This window comes from Sesamum indicum, linkage group LG3 (assembly GCF_026168435.1).
Source record: "Sesamum indicum cultivar Baizhima isolate 11 linkage group LG3, ASM2616843v1, whole genome shotgun sequence".
Lineage (NCBI taxonomy): Eukaryota > Viridiplantae > Streptophyta > Magnoliopsida > Lamiales > Pedaliaceae > Sesamum > Sesamum indicum.
The window spans coordinates 670898-688705 of NC_142659.1; the positions used below are offsets into that span (position 1 = coordinate 670898).

Genomic DNA, 17808 nt, shown 5'->3' on the forward strand with positions numbered 1-17808 from the left:
CAAACATCCCAAAGGGTGAGGAAAGTGTCCTCACACTACCGCATTAATGCGCTCGTGGTCTTGTGCAATCGGTACTTGAATCCGACGCTACAGATCTACAGCCCTGTACTCCAAAGGCATGTTTGGGGTCATGCTTCCTCAACTCGTGAGTCATTCCAGAAGGTGATGCCTACCGAATTGGTTCTAGTAAGTCATTCCATAGCGAGGTGGATGCTAATAAGGAACTCCTTATGGCGACCTGGATTTTGCTAGATCAGCTCTTTGAATTTGTCCGGCAACTTGGACATTTATCGCTAGATGCCCGAACTTCTTGTTAAGCTCCTCGAGGTTTTCGAAGGTGCCTGAGCCTCATCACGATGGAGTTTGCTTCAAATGCCTCCATATCTCATTAGGAAACTTGCAAGAACATTTTCATGAAATTCTATAACGACAATATTATAACAATAATATTGGCATTCAGCTTACCATGTGGTAATATGAGCTTTCTTTATCTTTGATTCTAATTTATTTTTGAAGAATACCTTAAGATTAGTATTATCAACCTTTAAAGTAAATTCATTAGCAAGTAAAAAAAAAGGCCATTTCTTAAAAGCCTTTCAAACCGCAAAAGATTTGGCTTGTTGTTCTGAGAACAATCTTCCTGTATATCTACAAGGTTCTTCCCCTGTAACTGTCTTCTTGATGACCATTGTTGTCCATCTATAACCATCGGCGTCTGTGTAAACTAGCAATTCATCCTCGTCCTGTGGTATAGCAAGCTTCGACAGGTTATTGCAAACCTATTTCAACTTACAAACCCTTTTTGTGTGGATTTCTTCCCATTTCCACTTTGAATTTTCTCTTTCTTTTAGAAGTGATCGAAAATCCTTCTTGTATCTTGCAAGATCATTAATGAAGATACCTACAAAATTAACAACTCTCAAGAAGCTCTGCAAATGCTTCTTGTCTTTGAATACGTCTGGAAAATGCAAATTTTTTCCACAATATGGTCCTGTAACTCAATTCCTGCTTCATCAATAAGAATTCCTAGAAATTCAATTTTATTTACACCAATAGTAGTTTTCTTCTCAGAAAGTACTAATCCTTCTTTATGGCATGCATTAAAAAATATTTCAAGATGTTTAATATTTTCTTTCATATTTTTAGATGCAATCAGTATGTCGTCAATATAGACAAACATGAATTTGAAATAATCTTTCAAAAGATTATCTATTGTTAAATATTTGGGGTCAATTAGCTAAACCTATTGGAAGCACATTCTAGATATATTGTCCCTATGGTGTGGAGAATGCAGTAAATTTCTTTGTTTCACTCTTCATCTTAATCTGATAAAACCCAAATTTGTAATCGAATTTAAAAAACACTTTCGCTCCTTTAATGCAATTAATTAAGTGTTCTCTACTAGGAATGTAATAACTATCAAACTCTAATATTTTGTTAATGCCTTGATACTTAATTATCAACCTGGGTTTACCTCTTCTTATCTCACCATAGTTTCTTACAAGAAATCCAAGGCTACTGTATGTAGAGACTCCAGGTTTGATGAGTCCAAGATTGATATACTCCTTGATAATCATCTGCATATCCTTCTTATCTTCCATGTTCATCTAGACAGGTTTGTATCGAACGTATTCGTACTTGCATTCTTCTTTGACTTTCAGAGTAGCCTCGATCTTATTCCTATCCCACTAGGATAGAGGGTTTTCACTAAAGTTCCTCTAAATAAGTCTCTTGATGTTTTCAGGAGAAAGTTTGCTTTCCTCGCTAATCTCTAGCAATTTCATTTCCTGCAGTGTTTTCTTAAGGTTCTTAATTTCTTTCTCGGATTCCTTGTAGAAGCTATCGCTGTCGATGAGTCCCTGTTGCTAGAAAGATAAAAGAACCTTACCAAATTTCCTCTTATCCTGCATTTTTGGATGAGTTAATTTGGCATCGAAATCACCACGTTTGCTACGAAAATTTATGGGCATTATCTTATTAAATGTCTTTTCTCTTTGCAAAACCTGTATTTCACTACCACAGTTAGTACTAAAAATTAACAGATTCATTTGATTATCTTGCACATATCTTGCAAATGTTTGAATGAAATTGTTACCAAGGAAGATATCAACACTTGATCATGAAACTAAATAGGAGGTGGTTTTACCCTAAACCAAGGTGATCCAAATACTCCTCCGATCAGGATTTTGACTTCTCATATTCTCTTATTGAGTATTAGGATCTTTTGTGAAAAATCCTTTCCTGCAATAACGGCAAGGTTTCCGTTGCTTCTTTAGGGAAAACTCTAGATTTTGCCATGCAAAATCCTGATCCTGAATCAATATAAGTTGCAAAATACTCTGTTTTATACTGATCATACAACATACCGACAGATATGTATATAGAAAATGGACTCGTCATTTAATCCTTATGGTAACACTAAGACTGAATTCCATGTCGTTACCTTTTCTTCCCCATGGTTTATGATCTTCAAGGAAACATAAACCCAAAGTCATACTCCCATTTTCTCGTCCTGCAACTAGGATTTCATAGTCTGCTATTTCTAACATGCCTTCACATCTACCAACAATAGGTTGCTGCAACTGATATAAGTCATCACAATTGAAAAAAAATTCTTTATTAGTGATGTCAAATATAACTTGTATTTCTTTCCATTCTTTAGGGCATCAAAGTTCTACGTTATCTACTCTAATCTCTTGAGAAGTTAATTTTTTTAATAAATCTATCTCCTTCCCTTTATAGCCTGTAATCCTATCTTCCGAAAATGACATCCTGCTACTAAATTCAGTTCTAGAGCTAAGTATTTTATTTAAAACTAGGTGATCTTTTTTTATGATATCAACACCACCTATTCTAGGTATCCTTATAGGATTTGGTGTTATTATCTTTGTAAATTCCTTTAAAGTTCTAGGAATCTCAATATACTATTTCCTAAGAAATAAATCTGAATGATGTGTATTTGAAAGGGCATGAGCTATTCTATAAGTTATAGAATATGGTTTATTACTTTGTTTCATTAGATCTTTTCTTTCAGAATCTCGATGAAGGGTTAAGACTCTATTGAAATCTTGGTCGGCTAGGTTGTATGCAATTCTAGGATAAAATCAAACATTAATTTTCCTGCATATAGATTCTCTATCATTGTTCCAAGACAATAATCTCTTTCGTTATAGATTCTTCTATCCGTTATAGATAAATGTATTTTTGAATCAATTTCTTCCTCAAAAGTTGCTTTTATACTACTTCAATAGTTCCTATATGGATCCATTTCATAGTAACAACTACTTCTTTTCTAAGCTTACTTAATTCTTTAAGAATTTCTTCTTTAGGAATTAATTGCATTTTCATTACATTACCAGTAAGTTCCATAGGTAAAGCAAACTCACCTGAACTTATTTTGTAGATTATGTGATGCTTCCTTTGGTTCTGTCCTATCTGGTTGAGGACTTCTCTAATTCCTCTATCCTAAATCCATCGTATGGGCTGAGGTTGGAATCTTGTCGCATGATTCTTTCCATAGTTTTGTTTGACACCGTCATTCTGGAAAAGAAGCCTGACAGACTTTCAGAGGTTTGAATTTTATCTCTCTCATTGTAATTATTCTAACTCGGTTGAAGATCCACCTGAATCAGTCTCTATTTACTCCTCATAGACACTTTCGTCTGACAGAAGATCTTTGAATTGGTAGATGGTTACCAAATCGCCATAGTAGACTGCATCTAGAATACCATCATGGCTTCAAATTTTCTCAACTCACTATGTTTCTGCGGACAATCGGGAGATATATGTCTTCTTGCTCTACAAGTCTAGCAAGTGCAGTCTTTGAAATTTTTATTGGCTCGGGTATGGGCCCATCTAAAAGTTCTTCTCGTAGGGGTTTTTTCGGTGGATCTTGCATCTGTTCGTTTAGATTCTTGGGATATAGTCCTTGTTTGTCCTGTTTTCTGCCCAGATTTTTATGATCTGGTTTCTGACTTGGACCACCATGATCTTCGTCGGGAAAAAGGTTCGTCTGGAACTCCTAGGATAGGAGTCACTATATGTTTCCTCTTTTTCCTTGGCTTGCTTGATTCTCCTATAATTGTTGGACAATCAATGTTATCACAACAGAGGGTAGTTCCTTTGATTTTACCACTCATTCATTTCATGTTTTTCTGGATAGATACTTGATAACACCAATCCTTCAGTTTGTCTTTAAGGAAAGATATTTTACTTGCAACTGAATCTAGTTGTCTTTCAGGTACTTTGTATGACTGGATCAATATTTCCCTCCATGGACTGCATAATTTTGTAAAGAACATTGGAACTGCTATTTCTGTTGCTACTCCACTCTGGAATAAATACTTACGAAACCGATAGATATATTCATCTATTGCCCAAATATTTCTTATTCAATGCTGAAGAGAGCTTGTGTATATTCTTTAGCATTTTCTACTCTACTTCTTCAAAATAACCATCTTCGATGAAGTGTATTTTGATAAGCCATCCCAGTCGGTTTGTTATCGCGCCTTTCGAATCTCCAGCAAGGATGCTGGATTTGGTATCTTCTGGGGTATTATCCGATTCGATCTTCACAGATCCCTCCAAGCTCAACTCTACAAGTTTTATGAAGTTTCCCTTGACGAGTTTTAAGGTAGTTGTTGCTATCTTGATGCCTGCAACCCATTCATCTATCAACTTCTCGGTATTGTGGAAATCGATAACATCCAAGTTAAGTATAGCGCCATATGGATGCAAGTGCTGGAGCATGGTCCTCGCACAAGGTGTGTTTTCAAGCACTCTTATCAGGTTTTTTCCTAGACTTTCTTTTAGCCTGGTTCCCACGAATGTTGGAGTGTCATTAGTATGAAAATCGACACTTTCTTTCATCAGATGATCCTGTGGAGGATCACTAGAACATGTGCTTCCCTCCAGCGGTGGTAATACTGGAGTGATTTCATCGGTTTGGATATTAACTAAATTCACAATCCCAAGTTGGGAAAAAGATTCTGTCAATTCTTGTAAATCTGATAGATCTGCTCTCGTCACCTTCATTATTTTATAAATGTGATAGAAACGTGATCAGATCTTCTCTGGTCTTTGATTTTGAAATCTCTGTGGCATTCCCCTTGTGATGTAGAAGAGGTACTGTCCTAAGGGCGTCCCTGATTCGCTCTTGTCTAGATTTTGATATCTTAGGGCTCTTCTTTTGGTTTCTCTTCAAATTTGCAATTTCTGCCTTTAGATATTTAAGGTCCTTATGTAGATTTGGAAGGATTTTAAGGACCTCGTCCACTTTTTGGCTCAAAGATTCTAATTTTATAGGTATATAAATATTTTCATGTCCATAGTCTTGAGCTATCTTTTTGTATCTCCCTCAGATCTTGGGAGATCTTCAATGTATCCGGCTCAAGTTCTTTTAATCATAATTTTTAGAACTGTAATTATCTAGGAATTTACCTGTTCCACTTCTCTTGGCTGGGATTCTACCATGGACTTCAGTGGAGTGTAAACGCCTCACCGCATTTCCTGGTAGTACCTATTGAACATCAAAATTCCTCAACCATTCTTGTTCTAGCGTGAGCAATTTTAGGTCAATCCTCTTGGGACCGTTGTAACATTTGTCAAGAATTTTCATGAGAAATTCTCTTCTTTGTATATCCAAAATCTGGAAATACTTCATATTTTCATCGTAACTCGAACTTTCTTCGATTTCATTTTCTCGAAGAGTCTCCATTAGTGGATAAATAATATCTAAATACAATATGCACATATATTTTTTTTAATAAACCTAGGCCCTGATGTCATTTTTCGCGGGGAGGGCATTAGCATCCAATTAGAGATGAAGCGGGACTAAACATGTCAATTTCATAAAATCTATGGGACTAAAATTGTTGGCCCGAACAGTAAGTGACCAAAAGGGAGAACTACTGCAGTGCTACGGGACCAATTATGTCATTTTCCTGTTCCTTAGGAATTCAACCTGATTCCACTATTATTACAATTATTAGAATCAGTAATTAATTTTAATAATTTCGACAACCGGATGGTATTCCATTCCACAAAGTTTTTGTACGTTCAATCATCAAACAGCCCATTCTGGTAGAAGTTACGTTAACAATACAAAATTTTGACTTAAGATTTAAAATCTTAAGTATTAGTTATAATTCTTAAAATTAATGGGACGAAATTTGAAATACGCTTCAATCTTACTAGCTGAAATTAAACATATTTTTCAACTAGATGTACTGTACCTTAAAATCAAACATATAAAAGTTTTTATATTAATCTATTCGTTCATGCTGAAAAGATCAAACAAGAGTTCAAACTATATATCCTCCATTCACGGGCGCCCCTGATTTGCATGCATGGCCACCTTTCTTCACGGCCTCGAAAACGTCGCACTGTCTCTAATGTTGTAGTAGAATTAACTACCTCAACGCTATAAATACCCTGGCTTACCCCCACATCTTCCATCACTCAGAGTTCTAAGCATTATTCAATAACAATAATCTTGAGATTTGTCTCCACTCTGGAAACCTAGAATAAATTCCAGGGTAGAGACGGACAATAAAAATGGCTGCAAAAGCAGCGGTTGCCGGGCTCGCTGCCATCCTCGTGGTGGCGATGGTTGTCGCTGTGGCAGTTGGTGTTACAAAGAGACAAAGTGAATCAGGCTCCATCAGTGCCGGCTCTACCAAGGCCGTGCAGAACGTTTGCGCCCCTACTGACTACAAAGACACTTGTGAACAGAGCCTTTCCAATGCCAACACCACAGACCCGAAGGAGCTGATCAAGGCCGCATTTGAATTTACCGAGAAAAATATAGGCGACGTGATCAAGAACTCGCCTCTGTTCAAAGAAGCAGCCAATGATGATGGCACCAAACAAGCATTGGCGATCTGCCAAGAAGTGCTTGACACAGCCATTGATGATCTCAAGAGGTCATTCGACAAGGTCGGTGAATTCGACGCCTCCAAGGCCAATGAGTATCTTGAGGACCTCAAGACGTGGCTTAGTGCTGTAATCACGAACCATGAAACTTGCATTGATGCCTTTGAGAACACCACAGGTATGCCGGAGATTCAGCAATCTCTATCAACAGGTCACTCACTGTTTCAGAATTCTTATATATACATATTTTGTTGAATTTTAGGCGACACTGGGGAAAAGATGAAGAACGTGCTGCAAACTGCCAGGCAGATGTCGAGCAATGGCCTTGCCATGGTATCAAATATGTCATCAATCTTTACGTCGTTACAGGTGGGGAGCACTGCCAGCCGGAAGCTTCTCTCCGAGGAAGAAGCCGACCTATTCATATCCATCAAACAAAGGAGACTCATGGGGTTGCAGCCCAATGCCGTGGTGGCCCAAGATGGAAGCGGGCAGTTCAAGACGATTAGCGCCGCCATTGCAACTGTGCCTCAGAAGAATAACCAACCGTTCGTGATTCATGTGAAGGCTGGTGTGTACAAGGAGTATGTCGAAATCCCCAAGAAGGTGAACAAAATTGTACTGATCGGAGATGGTCCATTGAAGACAAGAATTAGTGGGAGAAAGAACTATGCTGAAGGTGTTAAGACCTTCCACACTGCCACTGTTTGTGAGTTTCTTTGACCTTCATCTCTTTCTATATGTATTCTGCTGACACTATGATTATCACAGTCCTCTAAATGTTGAGATAAAATTGAAAGTTCCTTGTCGCTTGCAGCTGTTAATGCAGACGAATTCTTCGCAAAGGACATCGGATTTGAAAACACAGCCGGTCCCCAGGGACACCAAGCCGTGGCCCTACGCGTCTCTGGCGATCGTGCCATCTTCCACAATGTCCACATTGACGGCTATCAGGACACTCTCTACGCTCACACCTACCGCCAGTACTATCGCGACTGCTCCATCTCGGGCACCATCGACTTCATCTTCGGCGACGCCCAAGCCCTTTTCCAGAACTGCAAATTCGTGGTCCGGAAGCCAGGGCCCAACCAGGCCTGCATGGTCACCGCCCAAGGCCGCGTCGAGCGCCACAGTCTGGGCGCCACCGTTATCCAGAATGGCGATTTCGTGGCTGAGCCAGCATTGCTTCAGGCTGCACCACCCGTTAAGGTTTACCTTGGCCGCCCATGGAAGCAGCTCTCAAGGACCATTATCATGCAATCCAACATCGGCGGGTTTGTTTTACCTGAAGGTTGGTCGGTATGGGACGGAAATTTCGCTCTGAACACACTGTACTACGCAGAGTACCAGAACCGCGGCCCCGGGTCGGATACAAAGAACCGGGTCCAGTGGCCGGGGATCCAACACTTCAGTCCACAAATGGCTGAGAGCTGGACCGGAGCGAAAATGTATCAAGGGGATGAGTGGATTAGGAACTCTGGGGTTCCATACGTACCTACCATGATGAAAGTCTAATAAGTTCTGTCAACAATTTTTGCAGGTTTTGGCCGTCTAGTAACTGGAACTCTTCCTTATGTTGTCTAGCAATATTTTTTTATGATTTTATCCTTACCTTGGAGATTCGTTGACAATACATATTCTCTATTTTGTAAGAAGAAACTTCTACAAATTATAATATTAAGAGTTTCATTTCTAGCTAGCATAAGTACTCGTGAAATATGTTTGGCAAAGTACATATAGAAATCAACTGTATAACTCAAGGTAAGTGAAATGTACTTGCAAGAAATTTATTAGTACAATCAGGCTGGATTAATAATGAGATAAATAGCGTACCCAAAATAAGTAAAATTAATAGTTAGGCAGAATGAATACATAATTTACCATTTGGTTTAGATGCATTTTTGTCTCATAACTGTCGATGATAATTTGATATTTTTAAAGAGATTGGTCAATCTTCATGATTAATATGATGTCATAATGGAAAAGTTTTGCTCAAACCTGATTTGGCCAAACTAATGCAACTACATAATAAGTGTGATACACTATGTAAGACCACTTTTCCTAAATTGTACAATACACTTGCTATTGATTAGTTCAAGTTTAATCGAGTCGGGTCCGGGCTAAAATCGAGCTAGGGGAAGAGGAAGAAAATAAGCATCCACGACAACAGAAAATTAAGATTATCTTATCCTCACCTAAAGTGAGGGAAAAAGCAGGCCAAGTAAAGAAAGAGAAAATATTGTTTGTAGGAAGGGCGGGAAAGTACATCATCAATCAAACTACCCCACACTCGAGGTCTTCTCCTTCTCATCAACCTAGACAAAGAGGACTGGGTCTCCCGAGGCTCTCTTGGGGTACTGAGGGCATCCTCCTCCATCGGCTCTAAAGGTACCTCTCCTAGGACGTCCCCGTTAACAAGAGTTGGCAAAGTAGCTTGAGGGGGGGACTCCTTACTTCCGCTTTGAAATCTCCCAGAATATGATCAAGATCTTGTTTTGCAAATTTTTCTTAAAATTGAGTAAGCAGGCCAAGGAAACTTGTCATAAAAAATAAATTTGACAATGAAAGGATTACTTGATTCCACGAGTGGAGTCTCTGTCATAGGAGAGGGAGGATTGGCAAAAAGGTCCGAACCCCCTTTACCATTGCATCAAAATTTTAGAAAAGAAGTTCTTTCTCTGGAAGGGGGGGATCCTTGAGCCGCAAACTGCTCACTACAGGCCTGCAAGCCGTATTGGAGTTAAGGCGCCGCTATCTTAGCAACCTCCCTTTGGAACTCTTCAGACTTTTGATACTCCATGAAGCGGTTTGCCTAGTCAGTGTGAGGAAAGTTAAGCTTGGCCTGATCAATTTCCCTCATAATCTCATTTGACTAGTCCTCCTTTAGCGCGAAGATCTCCCTCTACAGCCTCTTTACCTCCTCTTGTTGGTATCGCTCCACAGTCTCTTTCTTGGCATCCTTCAATTCTGCATTCTCAACAGCCAAGCACTTCACCCTATCCTCCAACTTCCTCCTCTGGCATCCCTTTGAGGAGGAGGAGAAGGCACCTGAGAACGTGAGAGAAACTCTTCTCATAAAGCCGGCACCTAAAACAAGAGGGGTGCAATCTAGAAAAAGAACAAGCAAAAAACAATATACAAAAGAGAATTGGAACCATGTATCTTGGCCAATCTAGAAGATATCATCTTATTAAGCTCTTCTCTGGACTCCGGGGAAAGGAGGCGCTTGACCCTTAGGGTGAACACCCCCTTCAGGATTTCCATAGCCAAAGAGGACTTTTACTCCTGGTCAACTAGATGATGGGTATACAAACTCTCAGCGGAGGAATGGTGGGGTTTAAAGGGGGTACTCCCTATGTCTTGAGGAGGAGGAGGAGTGGTACAAGGATGAGTGGAGTTAGTTGTAGTGTCACATCAGCAGGACATTTGCCCTGCAACTTGCTTGAGGAAGGGGTCTCCTTGGAGCCTTGGACAGAAGAGGGGGCAGCCGCACGAACCCCCCCAGACATCTAGTCGCGTATCAGCTTATTAAACATGATGTCCTCTGCCAAAAGAGAAAAATAACAGTTAGACCCACATGAAGAAAATATGAATATCAAAGGAAAAACAAAATCAAGAGTAATGAGTATACCCAAGGGTTCCTCAAAAGGTTTGAATCGAGGGCTTAAACCAAAGTGGCCAAGAAGTCTTTTATCGATTAAGCCCTTACAATTACAGGGCTTCTTGTTTAATTCCTCCAACAAGGAGGAGACAACGATCATCCTATCAGGCGAAGAAAAAGGAATGATACAAAGAGACTTATAAATCGACCTATTAGGTAAAATCCAGGGGGGCAAGGAGGGAGGACATAGAAGAAGCTCCCCTTGCAACGTTTTGGAGGACTAAAAGCTGAAAGGTTGGAAAACAAAAAACCCCAATCTCGGTGCGTTTCATCTAGAAACACTGGGTGTAGGCTTTAGCAGTCACAAGAGCATTATTAAAACGCATAATCATAAAAAACCAGCTAATATGCAAAAGGAGTTTGGGGCCAATTGATTCAAGAGAACTTGGAAATGAGCCATCTCTTCATAAAAATATGGGATAGGGAACCGAAGGCCAGCCCTAAGAAGGAAAGAGAAGAAACTTAAGAAATTAGGTGAAGGGAATGGGGATGACTGTCAGGTAAGGGTACATAAATAGTGTACTCTAATGAAATCTCGAACTTTTCCACTAGTTGACAGACGGCTAAAAGTTTAAGGCATGAGGGCCCTAGTCCACCATAGGTTGAGTGACCCCTCTCTCCTCCACCCTAGGAGAAGAGTCTTCCTCCTCGTTCCCCCCTACCTTCTCTTCCTCATCAATAAACTCATCCAACAGTCGGCCGACAGCTATTGCAGCCTGTCTCAGGCTCCACCTCCAGCCACTAGCATAGTCAAACGAGCCAGGATCTATCCTCCTAGAAGTACTTCAGAGGGATCATCGACTAGCGGCACCTCATTTACAAATCTAATAGATTCATCTAAAGATGCCATGGAAGCTCAAGAAAAATAAAAGAGAAAGATGCAACGGAATAAGGAAATAAAAAATGAAGAAGGAAGTAACGAGGACAATTTACTAACGAAGAAAAAGATTTCTCTCTCTTCAAAGCGTGGGACAAAGAAGGAGGAGACTAGGCATTAAGGCTGGAACAAATGAGGAGTGAGGTGGTTAAGCCCACTCCCAAACCCAATAACCGCGCCTCATTGGGCAGTTACCAAAGAACATAGGCGCTTGAGGGGGTCAATTATAAAAACTCCCCCCAACAGAAGCAATGATGGCTACGCTTAGCCCTAGCCTTCACATAAACTGTAAAACCCCCTACTCGCTAAATCTAATTATTACTATTTCATCTTTTTTTTAATTAATATAATTTGCTTTCAAATATTATAACGAACTCCAATTTAATTCGTTCAAGTTTTATTATATCTCAAATTTAATCTATAATTCATTTACTAATTAAATTTAAATTTTTAATAATTACCAATTAGTCTCTCAATTACATGAAAAATTCTACGGACGTCACATAAACTCTAGTGAAAAAGCGAGGTGCAAAGCCCCAAGCAGCAGACTTTGTCAGAAAGAAAGAAAGTGGAAGATACCTAGTAAGGGAAAAGCTCTGGCAAGACAATAAGGGGGAGCTCTCCCAAACATGAAGACCTCCTTTCTAAGAAGGAGTCGACATGCATGTTCATCCTCAGAGTGGGGAGAACTGAATGATATGTGTGCTTGGGGTGGCCCAATCCAGAATGACATGGTTTTCTGCTTTATCAAATTTTCAAAATAGTCTTAGAATTGATAAAACTGGACACATTTATTCCTCAGCTTTATGGGATTTAGCCAACTAGATGTATCAAGCTTTCTCAATTTTGAAATTATTTGAAAAATCCAATAAAAAATAAATATATTGAATTTTCTCAATTTTGAGACTATTCTAAATAGGTTTGTTCAATTAGATTAACCGAACATAATCGAACCGACTTTTTGGTGAATCAAAAATTCGATATGCTATACGAAACTGAATTAACTGGTTCGATTTTTTAATTAAATTTTTTATTTGGTTCGATCAACAATCGACTTTAAAAAAAAAACTGCCAAATTATCATTTTTAATAAAAATCATAAAATGGTAGAAATTTTATAATATAATTTATATATAATATAACAAAGCAACCAGTAAATTAATATCTAGTATAATAATATATTTATAATATCATTTCTATATTATAATATTAAAATATACAATATATATTTAATCATTCGATTATTCGATCAATATGATTAACAAAACCAAAAGTATTGTACTGACCGAATTGTACCCATTTTTTAAATAAAAAAAAATGAATATTGAACCAAATTTTTTTATTCAGAATTAGGTACAAATCAAAAATTCAATCGACCAATTTTTAGTCGGTTAATCAAATTTTGAACACTCCTAATTTTGAGAATCTAAGTGGTGAAAAACTAAAAGTGTTGAACCCTATTTTATGAGACTTAAAAAGTGCGATTTCACACTTAACTCACTTATAATTAACAAAATCAGAACTAACTAATTAATAATTATTAATCATATGGAACTTTTCACAATATAATAATTTTCACAATAATTAACATCCAAAATCGAGATTCATGCATGACCAATTTTTTCCTTTAATATAATCCATTTATTCCCCGCTGAAAAAGATCAAACTAGAGTTTAAATTGCATATCGTTTCATTCATGACCCCTGATCTGCATGCATGGCCATCTTTCTTCCCCACGTCGAACAGCCTCAAATTTTGGAACAGAGTTAACAACCTCAAGCAGCCTCCATGGCCTCCAACGTTGTCTCTCCACTATAAATACCCTGTCTTACTCCCACATCTTCCATCACTCAGAGTTCTAAGCTTTATTCAATAAAAATCCTGAGATCCCTCTCCACTCTGGAAACCTCGAATAAATTCCAGGGTAGAGAGAACCTGATCTCTGTTGAATAAAAATGGCTGCAAAAGCAGCGGTTGCAGGGCTCGCCGCCATCCTCGTGGTGGCGATGGTTGTCGCCGTGGCAGTAGGTGTTACAAGGAAAAACGCCGAAGTTGAATCAGGTTCCGCCAGCAATGACGGCGGCTCCATCAGCACCGGGAGTACCAAGGCCGTGCAATCTATTTGCGCCCCTACTGACTATAAAGAAACTTGTGAAAGTAGCCTTTCCCACGCCAACAGCACCAACCCCAACGAGCTAATCAAGGCGGCATTTGATTTTACCGTGAAAAATATAGGCGACATCATCACGAACTCGCCTCTGTTCAAAGAAGCTGCCAATGATGATGGCACCAAGCAGGCGTTGGAGATCTGCCAAGAAGTGCTTGACACGGCTATAGACGATCTCAAGAGGTCATTCGACAGTGTTGATGAATTTGACATCACAAACGCCAGCGAATACGTCGAGAACCTCAAGACGTGGCTTAGTGCTGTAATCACGAACCAGGAGACCTGCATTGATGCCTTTGAGAACACCACAGGTATTTTTATATATCAAAAAAGCCTCAGCAGTCTGCCTGCAAGATTCATTGTTAAATTCAAGATTTTTATTTATATATGTTACCTGTATAAAAATGTGTTTTTCCAAAATATGCAGGCGACACTGGTGAAAAGATGAAAAACTTGCTGAAAACCGCCAGGGAGATGTCGAGCAACGGTCTCGCCATGGTAAACGAAATGTCATCGTTCCTTTCATCGTTGCAATTAGGGAACGCTGCTAGCCGAAAGCTTCTCTTGTCAGGAAAAATTGGATACGGTGGCGACCCCACAGATTATGCTCCGGGTGAAGAACCACATTTCAACTTGGACAGCAATAGAAGACGTCTCCTTTCAGCAACATCCTTGAAGCCAAATGCCGTGGTGGCCCAAGATGGAAGCGGGCAGTTCAACACGATTAGTGCTGCCATTGCATCTGTGCCTCCAAAGAATAACCAAACGTTCGTGATTCATGTGAAGGCTGGTGTGTACAAGGAGTATGTTCAAATTCCCAAGAAGGTGAATAAAATCGTCTTGATCGGAGACGGGCCCTTGAAGACCAGAATTAGTGGTAGAAAGAATTACGCTGAAGGAGTTAAGACCTACCACACGGCCACCGTCGGTAAGTTTCTTTGACATTCATCTCTTTCTACATATATTCTGCTGACGTTCTATGATTATCAGTGTCCTTCAAAACTCAAATCTTGTGTAATACGCGAGTAAAAAATATAGATAAAATTGAAAGTTCATTGTTGCTTGCAGCTGTCAACGCTGACGACTTCTTAGCAAAGGACATCGGGTTTGAAAACACAGCCGGTGCTGCAGGACACCAAGCAGTGGCCCTGCGCGTCTCTGGCGACCGCGCGGTCTTCTACAATGTCCACATTGACGGCTACCAAGACACTCTCTACGCCCACACCTACCGCCAGTACTACCGCGACTGCTCTATCTCCGGCACCATCGACTTCATCTTTGGCGATTCCCAAGCCCTCTTCCAGAACTGCAAATTTGTCGTCCGAAAGCCGATGGCCAATCAGGCCTGTATGGTCACAGCACAGGGCCGCGTCGAGCGCCACAGTCTTGGAGCCACTATAATCCAGAACGGTGATTTCGTGGCTGAGCCAGCATTGCTCCAAGCTTCGCCACCCCACAAGGTTTACCTTGGTCGGCCATGGAAGCTACTCTCCAGGACCATTATCATGCAATCAAACATTGGCGGGTTCATTGCACCAGAAGGCTGGGCGGAATGGTCGGGAACTTTTGCTCTAGACACATTGTACTACGCAGAATACCAGAACCGCGGCCCCGGATCGGATCTGAAGAACCGGGTCAAGTGGAAAGGGATCCAAACCTTATCTCCGCAAATGGCTGAGAGCTGGACCGGAGGGAAATTCTACGGAGGGGATGAATGGGTCAAGAATTCTGGGGTTCCCTACATACCAACCATGATGCAAGTCTAATTAGTTCTCAGACAGATTAATTTTAACTAATCAGGACTGTAGATTATGTTTGGATGTGTTTATAATTTGACTTTTCATATTTTTTGTACGATAGGGAGAAATATAGAGACATTGGAATGTGTTTTTAAGTGTTATATAAGATCGGTTTTGCTTTTTTGCAAGGGATTGTTTATTTTTCTTGCGTTGAATAAATGGTTGATTGGATAGAATTGAATTATTTATGGGCTATGATCATTTAAGGAAAAATTGCAACTTTTTCTTCCTAACATGAACAATGAGTAAAAATATTTTTTGTAAAAAATAAAATAGCAAAATATTTTTTATTTAAATTATTAATACTTGAGTAATTTGTTTCATTTTTTAAAACACAAGAGAGGTAATTTAATAATTCTTTTTTCACCGATGTTATTTGTTCATTTCACAACCACAGGGGTAAATACCCGATAAATTAATATTTTTTATTGAGTGTTTAGGTGAATCAACTAAATGATGGATACAAGAATTGTGCAAAATACTGTATTGTTTAATTTATATGATAAACTTTGAAATACCGTAGTGTAATTACATTTACGCCCTTCAAATACAATTTTAGCCTTTTTTTTTCTTTTCCTTCTTGCAATTTTCATAGGACATTTTTAGTTGTTTTTTGTTTTTTTGGGTTAGTTCCAAAAAAAAAAAAAGAAAACACAAAATAAAAAGTAAAAATGAGAGGTTAATTGAGGTATTAATTTCTAAAGATATTCTCTCATAACCATGCATGTCAAGCTAACAAAATAGAAGATACAAAACATGAAGAATGGTGAAACTGCTTACAAAAGATAGGGTTTGGTTCTCTCATGGAAGACAGGGTTCGCAGCGATATCGGTTAGAATTTAACTATCGCACCATAAAAAGAGCTCCGACAATTGAGCCCATGCTTCAGTATCAAGTGTCCATGAAAGACAGAAACAGTGGCCTATTTTTTGGTCTTCCCTGAGAAGATGAAAGCACCCAGGAAGGCACAATATCAACGGAGCACCGGGTGTCAATGCATGAAGCCCAGCCAGCGTTTGAATAGGCTTGCAAGTGGAGAAGTGTTAGCTGCCGGAAAGAATAAACCAAGATAAGGTGTTCCCTTCAAATGTTTTGAGGGGATGGACTACAACATTCCAATGTTCATGCACTATAAAAAAAACAGATCTATAGCAATGGGTTTCATAGAAAATTTGTTGCAAATTATATTTGCCACTGAATTTTGCAACAGAATATCATCCGTTGCTATAGGTACCACTACAAAAAAAGGTGAGATTTGTCACGGTCAGGGCAACTGTTCCACAGCCTGTTCCATCTTGAAACGGTCTTTGGAATACTTCAGTAACGGATATTGAAACATGACGTTAGATGCAATATTTTTTTTTGAGTTATAAATTTGGAACGGTTAAACCATTACAAGATGAATTCCAACGTAACAGTTACTAAACCTGTTCCACAATCCGTGCCAAAATAGTGACGAGAAATCTTTGAAATTCAGTTTGGAACACTATACTAAATTTAAGAACGATCACAAACAAATCGTTCTTATATCTGATGCAATATATGTCCCAAAAGTGATAGTTTGAAAATATATTCTAAAATAATGTACAATTTGGAACGATGTTTGTACACTCTTAATAAAATATGCCAAAAATCGTTCCAAAATATGAATTTTATTTAAGAACCAATGTATTTCTAAAATCGTTCCAAAAGCTGGTACAAATTGGAACGGTTCATTTAAATTATTTCCTAAGTGTTACTGAGTCCGTCAACGGCTATATCTCAACTGTTTCACTAACCATTCAAAAAATCATCTCAACTGTCGTCCCAAAAGTATGAATTAATGACTATTTTTTAACTGCTAGGTATGTGTTCCTATGCCCGTTACAAAAATTCTTCCAAATTTTTCTATATAAATGTGTTCTGCTTTTTTCATTTAATCTCACTATCTCCTTCCGTTCTTATTTTCTCCCTATTTTCTCAATTTCTCTCGAATTTTTTTATACTCTCACTATCTTGCTAATATTTTTGTACTCTAGCTTGTTCGCCAATCTATCTCGAATTTTGGTTGATATCTGAAGTTCTTTTGACCAGGTAACAACTTTAACCTTTTATTTATCAATTGATTATATTTTTGTTGTAATTTTGTTAATTAATCAACTTTGATGTTATAATAATATATATAAATGTGTGTGTGTAGGACTAACCATCATGTTAAGACAGTTGAGATGGATATATGAGAAAAAACTATCGAATAGAGGGGGTCTTACTCCGGAGTTTCAGAATGGTGTTGTTACATTTATAGAATGGATGAAATCTCAACATGCATATATGGGTGGTGAAAAAATTAAGTGTCCTTGTCGGAAGTACAAAAATGAAGTTTTCAAAACTACGGAAGGGGTAAATTTCGACCTATTTATGAAAGGTTTTATGCTAGAATATTATAATTGGAC

General features: G+C 38.8%; 2 protein-coding genes across 2 annotated transcripts; both read left to right on the top strand.

Moving 5' to 3' along the window:
* The first annotated feature begins 6470 nt into the window (after nt 1-6470).
* On the top strand, nt 6471-8572 carry LOC105156877 (pectinesterase-like). The gene is made up of 3 exons (XM_011073127.3): nt 6471-7051; nt 7136-7582; nt 7691-8572. The coding sequence occupies exons 1-3, from the start codon at nt 6556-6558 to the stop codon at nt 8386-8388; spliced, it is 1641 nt and encodes a 546-aa protein (XP_011071429.1). The 5' UTR covers nt 6471-6555; the 3' UTR covers nt 8389-8572.
* A 4699-nt stretch (nt 8573-13271) lies between these two features.
* Nucleotides 13272-15543, top strand: LOC105156878 (pectinesterase). Its single transcript, XM_011073128.3, has 3 exons — nt 13272-13888; nt 14005-14505; nt 14646-15543. Exons 1-3 carry the CDS (start codon nt 13366-13368, stop codon nt 15341-15343), a joined length of 1722 nt encoding a protein of 573 aa, XP_011071430.1. The 5' UTR covers nt 13272-13365; the 3' UTR covers nt 15344-15543.
* Nucleotides 15544-17808: the final 2265 nt, after the last annotated feature.